This window comes from Myotis davidii, unplaced genomic scaffold (assembly GCF_000327345.1).
Source record: "Myotis davidii unplaced genomic scaffold, ASM32734v1 scaffold32, whole genome shotgun sequence".
Taxonomy (NCBI): Eukaryota; Metazoa; Chordata; class Mammalia; order Chiroptera; family Vespertilionidae; genus Myotis; species Myotis davidii.
Genome location: NW_006286587.1, coordinates 7,068,505 through 7,079,799, shown reverse-complemented (window position 1 = coordinate 7,079,799; position 11,295 = coordinate 7,068,505). Strand labels below are relative to the sequence as shown.

Sequence of the window (11,295 nt, the reverse complement as noted above, 5' to 3'; positions counted from 1 at the left end):
TAACCCTCATCCCTTTAGCTACACAGAGTTCAAGATATGGCTAATCATTACTCTTGCTATTTTGGCTCCTAGTTGGCACCATGCGGCGTCAGACCCGTGGATGGTGAGACAGTGAAGTGTAAGTCCCCACCAATGTGCTGGAATGGCCGCAAATGCCTGAGCCACCTCTGCTCTTCCTGATGTTGTTGCATACTCCTTGCCATGCGCAAACACATTTCCCTTTGAGTTTGTTCTTATCTATATCCTCCCTAACTCCAAATGCGAAGCTCTGGATTTGTTTTCTGAAAAACCCTGCCTCCTTTGCAGGTGTATCCAGTTAAAATACTAGTGTGGGAAGAGACTGGACAAAAATCATACACCTATGGATGAGGACAGTGGGGGTGGTAAGGACAGAGGGTGGGGTGGGCACTGGGTGGAGGGGAGCTATGGGGGGAAGAAAGAGGAACAACTGTAATAATCTGAACAATAAAGATTTATTTAAAGAAAAAAAACCAAAGTTTGCAAATATGTACATCATCAGGATGTTCATTGCACCATGGTTTACCACAGTAAAAATAAAATATCAGATGCATCCAAATGTTCGACCAATAAATTAGAGAATGAACACTTATACTATGCAGTCATTAAAAATGGTGATGTGGACTCCAAATGGCCAAAACAATTTTGAAAAATTGATAACTAATCAGGAGACTCATACTTCCTAATTTCAAAACATAGTACAAAGTGATGGTAATAAAAAAGCTATGATATTGGCTTAAAGACAAACATATAGACCAAGGGTCCTCAAACTACGGCCCGCGGGCCACATGCAAATACAAATATTGTATTTGTTCCTGTTTTGTTTTTTCACTTCAAAATAAGATATGTGCAGTGTGCATAGGAATTTGTTCATAGTTTTTTTTTTTCAACTATAGTCCGGCCCTCCAATGGTCTAAGGGTCAGTGAACTGGCCCCGTTTAAAAAGTTTGAGGACCCCTGATTATAGACCAAAGTAATAGAACAGACAACCCATAACTAAATTCTCACGTTTATGATCAAGTGATTTTCAATAAGGGTGCAAGACTATTCCATGAGGAAAAGACAGACTTTTCAAAAAATGATGCTGAGACAAGTGGATATCTACCTACGAAAGAGTGAAATTGGACTCTCACCTTAAACCTTAAACCTTAGCTCAAAATGGATCAAAGACCTAAATGTAAAAGCTAAATCTGTAAAACTCTTAGAAGTAAAAATAGGAAGGAGCTTCATGACACTGGATTTAGCAATGATTTCTTGGCTATGACATCAAAACCACAGACAACAAAGAAGAAATAGACAAATTGGCTACGTCAAAATTAAAAACACTTGTGTGTCAAAGGACACTATCAAGAAAATAAAAAGGCAGCCCTAGTTGATTTGGCTCAGTGGATAGAACGTTGGTCAGTAGACCAAAGGGTCCTGGGTTCAATTCCGGTCAAGGGCACTTACCTTGGTTGCAGACTCCTCCCAGACCCTGGCCCTGATCGGGCTCATGCGGGAGACAACCAATTGATGTGTTTCTCTCACATCGATGTTTCTCTTCTACTCTCCCTAAAATTCAATGGAAAAATATCCTCGTTTGAGGATTAACAAAACAAAACAAAAAAAAGAGTTAAATTTAAAAAAGAGAGAATAAAAAGGTAACCCAGAGAATGAGAGAAATATTTGCAAGTCATGTATCTAATTAAGAGATTAATATCCAGACTATATAAAGAACTCCTATAACTCGAAAACAAAAACAAAAAACCCCAAACAACTCAATTAAAAAATAGGCAAAGGAGCCCTGACCGGTTTGGGTTAGTGGATAGAGCGTTGGCTGGGGGACTGAAGGGTCCCAGGTTCACTTCTGGTCAAGGGCACATGCCGGGTTGCAGGCTCGATCCCAGTAGGAAGTGTTCAGGGGACAGCCAATCAATGATTCTCTCTCATCATTAATGCTTCACTCTCTCTCCCTCTCTGAAATCAATAAAATACATTTTTAAATAATGGGCTAAGGACATAAACAGGAATTTCTCCACAGAAGATATACAAATGGACAAGAAGCACATGAGGAGATTCTCAACATCACTCCTTATTAGGGAACTGCAAATCAAAAACACAATGAGATATCATTTCACATCTATTGGATGGCTATAATCAAAATAACAGAAAATAAATGTTGGCAAGGTTGTGGAGAAATTGGAACACTCGTGCACTGTTGTTAAGAATGTAAAATGGTGCAGTCACTATGGAAAACAGTATGGCAGCTCCTCAAAAAAAAAATCAAATACAGAATTACCCAATGACCCAACAATTCCACTTCAGGTGTGGAATATACCCAAATAACTGAAAGAAAGGACTCAACCAAATATTTGTATACCAATGTTCATAGCAACATTATTCACAATAGTCAAAGGTGGAAACAACTTAACTACCCAACTACTGCACTGACAAATGAACAGATAAACAAAATGTGATGTATATTATTATATACAGTCATGCAATGCCTAATGACAAGGATACATTTTGAGAAATGTGTCCTTAGGTGATGCTGTCATTGTGTGAACACCATGGTGTACTTATACAAACCTACATGGTATAGCCTAATACTATAACTACATGTGCTTTACCGTTATATGACTGGCAGCACAGTAGGTTTGTTTACACCACCATCACTACAAACAAGTGAGTAATGTGTTACGCTCAGAGGTTAGTGGCTATGATATCACCAGGCAACAGGAATTTTTCAGCGCCATTATAATCTTATGGGACCATCATCAGATATGTGGCCCACCATTGATCAAAATGTCATTATGTGGTACATGATTGTATATTTATATATTAAACATATATTTATTTACTAGTGGTTGCCAAATATATATATTAGTAGAATAGTGGCTGCCAGGGACTGGAGAAAGGAGTAATGAGTAATTATTATTTAATGGGTAAAGAGTTTCAGTTTAGAATGATGAGAAAGTTCTAGAGATGGACGGTGGTTATGGTTGCACAACAATGTGAACACACTAAACACTGGTATTGTATATACTTGAAAATAGTTAAAACAATAAGTTTTATGCTATGTATAGTTTACCATAATAAAACAAAGTTTTTAAAAATGGCGATGTACATGTCTTAAAGGACTTCTTTATTATGAAAGTGGAAAAATAGGTTACAATACTGTTTGTACAGTGAAATCACTTTTCTGTTTAAAAACAAACTTCTTGCCCGCATGAGCCCAAAAAGTTTTCATTTTCATCTTGGGGCTAGAGCCGTGTTCACTATGTGTGAGGGAGGCTGGGAAACTATGTATTTAGTTTTCTTCACTCATCAGGAGAGGAAGGATGGGTGGCAGACCAAGCCACTGCCACACCAGGGATGGATGTCCTGAAACCCACCCTGTCCCTTTTCTTTTTGTATCAGTTAGCAAGCGAGACTAGCACATCTGCCCAGAGCAAAGAATGCTACAAAGATTGCAAGCTCCTATGGCTTTTTTCAAGATTTCTACTACTTCTAAGCGACAAACCAGAAAGTACCATCTAAACAATACTGTTTGGGTAAACTTAATGTCTGACTGCTTATGAGCTGTGCCAGGTAAACACTTAAGATCAAGTATCCCTTCGACGGGGGGTAACACCATTCCTTTCCTAAAGAGATGTGTGCAGTAGCATAATCCAGTTCACAGTAGTCCAGCACTGTCCTCTGACTGTATTTGTACCAGAAAGAGTGCTATGAAATGCTGACTTAGTAAAAACTTAAAAACACAACAACGACAGGCCAGAAAGAAGTGGGCTGGGAGTCAGAAGAGCTGGGTCTGAGGACAGGTTTTACCATTTGCCACCGGAATACTCTATCATTCATCATGCTACTGAATCTATGTATCAGACTCTGGGCTATGTACTGGGAGGAGAAAGGAGGATGGAAGTGCCAAATATACAAGATAATCTGCCCTCAATAACAAGATCTCTTATTTGGGCAAGCCCCTTCATCTTGCAGTCCTTCAGCCTTTTCATCTATAACTCAGACATTACCAGTCTCAAAGTGTTATTGGGAAACAGGGTAATGATATTTCAACCTTAGTGCCCTTGACGTTCTGGGCCACATAAGGCCTTGCTGTGTGTGTGTGTGTTGCAGGGAGGGGAGGAATGTTCCATGCATTATAGGATATTTAGTGGCATCCCTAGCTTCTACCCACTAGATGCCAGTAGTTCCCAGGCCACTGCCCCCACCCAGTTACGACAACTAAAACTTTCTACAGACATTACCAAATGTCCCCTGAAGCAAAATTCACCCTAGTTGAGAACCTCTGAAATCGGGTGACATATATGAAAACATTTTAAAAAGCACAAAGCTCCAAATCAAGTCAGTTTTAATGTAAATCCATTTATAAGATTACTTCTAAAAAAACCCTTTTAGAAACTTACAGTTTCCCTGGGAATGTTTTATTTTCTATTTTCATATATTTTGCCTACCATTAAAAACCCTTCAGGGCTTTTTGGCTAATTTTCTTTACCCAAACAAAGCATCTTCACTAGAACACATATTTTAAATGTATCACTTTACTAACGTGACAGTCAGAGTCAAACGTAATTGTCATTTCTACAAAGCAGACATTTTATCCAAAATTAAAGTGCTCTGTGCCTACCTTTTAAGGACAAGGGACTGGATCTTGTGAATTCTGCATTTGACGGCCTGTGCTGTTTACGAACTTCCAAGTACTCCTTAACTCTTGAATTAATGGTTTCTTTTAACAGTAAACAAATTTCCTATAGTAAATTAAAAAATTAGCGATAACTTTCTGATTTAATACAATGCAAAAAAAAGTCAACATCATGCACATTAAAAAGTTAACAGTGAACATTTCACTTTGTTTGCTTGTTTAATTAGCTATGAATGCTGAGAAGAATGTTTTATGTACTTATAGATAATACTGGAGATGCAAATTTGCTACTGAGGTTTGTGGGCCCACTTTGTTATCTGAGAAATTCATTTAATTTTTCTTTGCTTAGTTTCACATTTCTAAAAGGAAGATAAAAACACCCCAATGTAAAAATTAGGGTGCCAGCCCTGATTGGTTTGGCTACGTTGGTTGGAGTGTACTTAATGGTTGTGCATTCGATCCCCATTTTACCCAAAATTAAAGTGCTCTGTGCCTACCTTTTAAGGACAAGGGATGGATCTTGTGAATTCAGGGCACACAAGGGAGGCAGCCAATTGATATATCTCTCACACTGATGTTTATCTTTCTTTCCCTTGTTCCTTCTCTAAAATCAATTAAAATAATTTTTAAAAAATTATAGTGCCAAAGTGATGAAATCAGTGAGGTGAAGACTATATTCATGCAAATATCAAACAGTTCTATTGAGACATTGAGAGCCCCAAGCAAGCGCTCACAATGGCCAGACAGAAGACTGTGGACGAGGGAAGGAGCCAGGGAATATTTAGAGGGAACCCTGACACCAACCCACTCAACGGGACAGCCCCAGAGCTTAATGTGGGGATACATACAAGGCACAGTATCACCAGATCCTCCAATTTGTTCAAGAGGAACCAGAAACTTCTATTTTACACAAAAATTTCCCATTTTTCAAATGTGGTTCTAAAACTTAAAATCTAAACACTGCCATTCATTAGTTTCTGGCCTCAGGTTTATAAATCTACCAAAAAAGGGAAAAGCATTGAGTAGTGAATTGAATAGCAAACTGGAAATCAGTAATCTGATTCTTTCCCATACTCTTGTTGATGATACTGTATATACCCATTTGCACTATATTCACCTATTAGTGATTAAAATAATTTAACTTTTCATATTTCCCTAAAGTAGATTAATATTTATTAGATAACAGAAGCTCATGGTTTTAATTCAATGTCAATATACCATACCACAGCAAATTTCTACAGCTGTCTATTGTTTTTATGTATCAGTCCTATATAATAAAAGGCTAATATGCAAATTGACCAAACGGCGGAATGACTGGTCACTATGATGCACACTGACCACCAGGGGGCTGACCACCAGGGGGCAGACGCTCAACGCAGGAGCTGCCCCCTGGTGGTCAGCGCGCAACACAGGGGGAGCACCACTCAGCCAGAAGCTGGGCTCTGCAGCAGCGCTAAGCCGTTAGTTGGACATCCCCCAAGGGCTCCCGGACTGCGAGAGGCCGAAGGCTGGGCTGAAGAACCACCACCACCCCACCCCCTGCCGAGTACACGAATTTCATGTACCGGGCCTCTAGTGTTATTTATGAAAAGAAAAATAAACTTTAAAAGTACAAACATGCACTGGGAAGAAACTGTCCACATTAGCCATACTAGCAGAAAGGTATAATTTAATGTAGGAAAAGGAAAAAATGCACACTAATCTAAAGTTCTTAGATTCAGACATGATGCATAAGGACTGATAATTCTGGTTCAGTTCCCAAAGACTCTGAAGAAGGCTCAGAGTTGCCGAGGTCACCTCAAACCTGTTCCACTGGTTTCTTGCAATGCCATCTCAGATTAATCTCTTAGAATCTTTATAAATTAAAACAAGAACAAAGTTTTAAGTTGCTTCAGAGGGCAATGAGAGCCAAACTTGACTTTTATTGTAAACACATGTACTTCTCAAACAGTATAGAAAACACTAGATTTAACTCACAAATGTGAGTTTTTAGGTAATATACAAAACTGGTCCCCTCTCTTCTGCTCTCATTTTGCAGCCCAAAGATGCAGTGCCTTGTGGAATACAGAAATATCCGTTTACAGTTGAGTGTCTTGGCATTGTTCACACAACAGAAAGGGTGCCTTGCCTCATACTGTTGTTTTAACAATTAAAGAATTTTGCTTCACATGCAGGGTTCAACAATGACTGAGCCTGAAAATATGTCAAAGACATACATGGAAATAAGAATTGTTAAAATTTGGCCATAAATGCCCTATAAGGCTAGAACTAAAAATAGCATGACAAAACTAAAGCAAAGGCCATCCACACAAACTTTCTCCCTATAGTTACGGGGCTTTCCTTCGATGAGTCAGGTTTGACAAACGGAAGGTAGACCACGTGCAATGTAGTCAAGATACCCTAGTAACTGACCACACCACACTTAGCAAAGCATTCTCTTCAGAACCAGAGCAGTGCAAGAGAAGACAAATTCCCAGTGAAACTGGAGGGGCAGATGAGAAGACCAAGTTAAAAATCAATGAGCAAGAGAGATACATACAGAATCTCTAGGCTAACAGGGGCTCATGTTTGATTTTTTAAGTTTGCACATAGAACAGTTTGAGTTCAACTGTTTGGGTACACAGACTACTTGTGCTGGACTCTAAATAAACATATGTTTAATACATGTAATTAGCTCCTTTTTCTGAAAAGGAACTGCATATTCTTAAGACTTTTACTATATAAAGTGGCTATTAAAATGCAATCAAATTGATTGCTCATGAAATCTCAAGCATGAGATAGATGATCTAATGATGAAAAAATGAAAGCACTGAGACACTGAGCACAGGATGAAGCCATATAGTACGTTTCTTGACTAGCTTTTCTCCCTACCACCCACATCTCTCTCTCTCTTTCTCTCTCTCTCTCTCTCTCTCTCTCTCTCTCTCTCTCTCTCTCTCTCTTACACACACACAGTTGTCCAAGAGCAATTTTTTAATGTTAGTGGACATACATTAAAGAAATTTAAATTTGCTTTGGGAGCAAAGCCCAGCTTTTTGGCATGACTCGCTCTCTTGCAGCTGCCACTGCAGAGAGGTCTGCAGGTCCGATCGCGCACTGAGCATCTTTGCTAAGTCAGATGTAGGTACTAGGTGGAGTGGCACAGCTTGTGTGGCACCCTGGAAAAATCTAGCCTCACGCTTTGGCTAGGAGGTGATTCACATACCCACAGTTTTGTTTTAAAGCCTTCCAAATAAACTGACTCTTGGCACAACTGACTGAATATCAACAGAAATCTCTAAGGCTAAGGTGGTAAAGTTGAGAGAATTATAGAGGGAAATATGGATTCTAGAGTGCTGTTAATATAAGTCAAGTCAGAAGCCTTTTGGGGGAGGTCCCCTCAGTCGCTTTGGGGAATGAACTGTTTTGAATTGAATCATGGGGATGTGTGTTGGTAAGCCAAAGCTTGGAATTATATGAAGGTGAGCTGTAGTAGGAGATGCTGGCCTACTAAATATTAAGTCTTGATGAGAACAAAGCACAGTTATTTACCTGAAGGGTAAATCCCATCATAAAGGATCTTGTGCCTTCCTTCTCCCAGTTTCAGACCACTACATATTATGAAATTATGACAGCAAAGTCCCCTAATAATTTTATTGCCTTTTGATTGAAAATGTTTTTATAGGGAGATTTTTTTTTCCCTAGTGACCTCCAAAAGCTGACTGAAAAGTTATCACAGTAAAGGGGTGTGTGTGTGTATGTGTGTGTGTACGTCATTAGCACTAGTGTCTTCTCTAGGCACCATCTTTTAATAAAACTTAGTTTTATTTTTAGCTCTAAGAAGCTTTGTGACAAATGAATACCACAGACACACAAAGTGTATAATATTTTGAAAGTTACTTAAAGGCCATTGATTGCTTCGCTGTCTGTGCTCAGTAAGCAGGGACCTGAAGAAGGAAGCACAGCATGGGATGGGAGTTGATGCACCTTCTGACCCTCTTCCAAGGCAGCACTCGGGTGGGGAGCAGATACAGAGCCAGGAGTGGCTCAGACAGCTCTGTGGAACCCTCTCATTGCAGATGAGGAGGCCGAGGCCAGGGAGGTCAGATATCATGCTCCCAGTCAAACAGCTATTCGCTGTACTGCCTCACCATCCCTTAGTGACTGAGTGTGGTGAGAGAAGGAACGCTGTTAAACATCTCTGCACTTGTTGTCACAGGCTCATGCTAATAAAAGGATAGTGGAAGATAAAAGTGCACAAGACTGGGACTTCACACAGGTGTGACAGATCAGCCTTGTGTGAGCCCCCACACCTGCTCCAGGTGCTCGGTCCATCCTGCACAACCAATCAGATTAAAATCCCTGCTTACCTGGAATAGTCACTTTAACTTCTTCTTGTAATACTGAGTACCTGTGCTCTCAAAACAAAGAGGTAGGAACTTTCTGGTTTAAATGACAGAGTAATGTACGAAATGTATGAACCTGTCAGTGTCTGAAGGAAAATAAAAAAGCAAGCATATGTCTGCCATTGGGAAGATAACACCTATTTTTCAAGGATAAAATCTCACTCAATATTCTTGTCCACCAATTAAAATGAAAGCTTAAGAGGGCTAATATTTCTCCTAGCAATGGCTTGTATTTAGATAGTAAAAAGTCTTGTGGTACCTCTTTGTTCTGTTCAGAAAACCAGCTGGTGTCTTTGTTTGATCCTTGCGGTGAGATGTGAAGATCCACCAGGACAGCAAAATCCCCGCACTGAAAGATAGCAAAGGCAGATTCAGCTCACACCCAGCAAACGATGAGAGGAAACTACACAAATTCCTATGTGGCTGCTCATGAAATAGCAACGAAGTCCACTACGAGACAGAAATGTTCATAGCAGGCAGGGCTATCAGTCATAACCTATTACTCTTTGCAAGCTTAGTATTTAAGGTAGAAATGCTAAGGAGAAATGTCATTTTAAATCAGGATAGAAAAGACAACATATTTATCTCTGGGCTATGCCTTGAGGGGGATGCCCAGGCATCCAGAGGCAATTGGAAGATGTTCAAACACTGGAGAAGTAAAATAGGTCAGAATTAGGTGGGCTCCGGGGAAGAATGATTCTGTGGACAGCCAGCAGAATTCTTTCTTCTAGCTAGGAGAGGACAAATATGTAAGCTCCTGTATTTTTAGGCAGAAAAAAGGATTGGCAGGGACAATGCATCTTGGAATAGAAATAGAAGCACGAATGGAAGAAAAGAACCAAGGAGAGAAAGGCAGATGCTGAATGACAGTTATCAAAACTACATAAGTTTCATTCACACCCTACAAACTGTATACAAGGCCTGTCTTCTTTCTTATTCTACTAGAAGCCCAATGCATGAAATTCATGCAAGAGTAGGCCTTTCTTCCCCGGGGGCAGGCGCCTTCTCTCTGGCACCTGGGACTTGGGCTTCCCTCACACCCCTGGCTTCGTGCGGAAGGTTGTCTGGAAGGACATCTGGTCTAATTAGCATATTATGCTTTTATCATTATAGATAGGCTAGTGCTGTGTGACACTTGTGAAAAAAATGGAAATATTGTATCTGCACTGGTTAACAGGGTAGCCAATAGCCATACGGACACTGAACACTTGAAATCTGGAGATTGTGATCCAGAAGCTAAATTTTTAATTTTTATTTGGTTTTACTTTAGACAGCCACACATGGCTAGCAGCTCTGTGACATACCTACAGACTCTGTAAAGAGTTGTAGCCTTAGAAATCCTCAACCTTATGAATAACTTCTGAGAGTCTCAGGATAACTGTGGAAGACCTACCTTAGAAAGGATTGGAAGACCAAGACTATAGGTAGAGGGTAGTCTAAGAGGCCCAGAGGGTCTGTTTATGGCCCATAGGAAAAAACACTTTTGTACTTCTTTGGCTAACAGGTTTTGTTTGTTTTTATTTTAAATTCTGTGCAATAGGTGAAAAGAAAGTATTTTCAACTAATGGTGTGAGAATACCAACTATAAATATGGAAAAAAATAAAAGGAAGACCTACCTCACACCATACACAATAATTAATTTGAGATGGATCATAGACCCAAACATAAAAACCAAACTATCTTCCTGACTTTGGGGTAAGAAAAGATTTCTTAGACAGCACCCTGAACCAGAAAGCACTAAATATAGAAAACAAAATGGTTCAATTGGACTTGTCAAATTTTAAAACTTTTGGGCATCAAAAGATACCACTAACAAAAGGAATATGTGTGTTATAGACCGGGAAAAAAATACTCATTAATACACATCTGACATAAAAGATGGGCATCCATGCCCTGGCCCCTGTGGCTCAGTTGGTTGAGTGTCCTCCCATGTACTGAGAGGTTGCTGGTTCGATTCCTGGTCAGGGCACATTCCCGGGTTTGCAGGCTCAATGCCCAGTAGGGGCATTGAAGGGCAAGAGATAGCCAATCAATGTTTCTCTCTCTCCCTCTCTAAAATCAATAAATTTAAAATTTTTAAAAGATGGGGAAACACATCAGTAGATGAATGGATTAGAAAACTGTGGTACATCTACACGATGGAATACTATGCTGCTCTAAAAAGGAAGGAACTCTTACCATTTGCAATGGCATGGATGGAACTGGAGAGCATTATGCTAAGTGAAATAAGCCAGTCAATGAAGGAAAAATACCAC

General features: G+C 39.7%; 1 protein-coding gene across 2 annotated transcripts in view; it reads right to left on the bottom strand.

Moving 5' to 3' along the window:
* SLX4IP (SLX4 interacting protein) overlaps positions 1 to 11,295 on the bottom strand; it is a 188,964-nt gene that overhangs the window by 62,668 nt on the left and 115,001 nt on the right. For both annotated transcript variants that reach the window (XM_006758091.2, XM_006758090.2), the window contains exons 3-4: positions 9,299 to 9,388; positions 4,640 to 4,760 (exon numbers count right to left, since the gene is read on the bottom strand). In XM_006758091.2, coding sequence (XP_006758154.1) covers positions 4,640 to 4,760; positions 9,299 to 9,388 — 211 coding nt within the window. The remainder of the gene's footprint in view (positions 1 to 4,639; positions 4,761 to 9,298; positions 9,389 to 11,295) is intronic.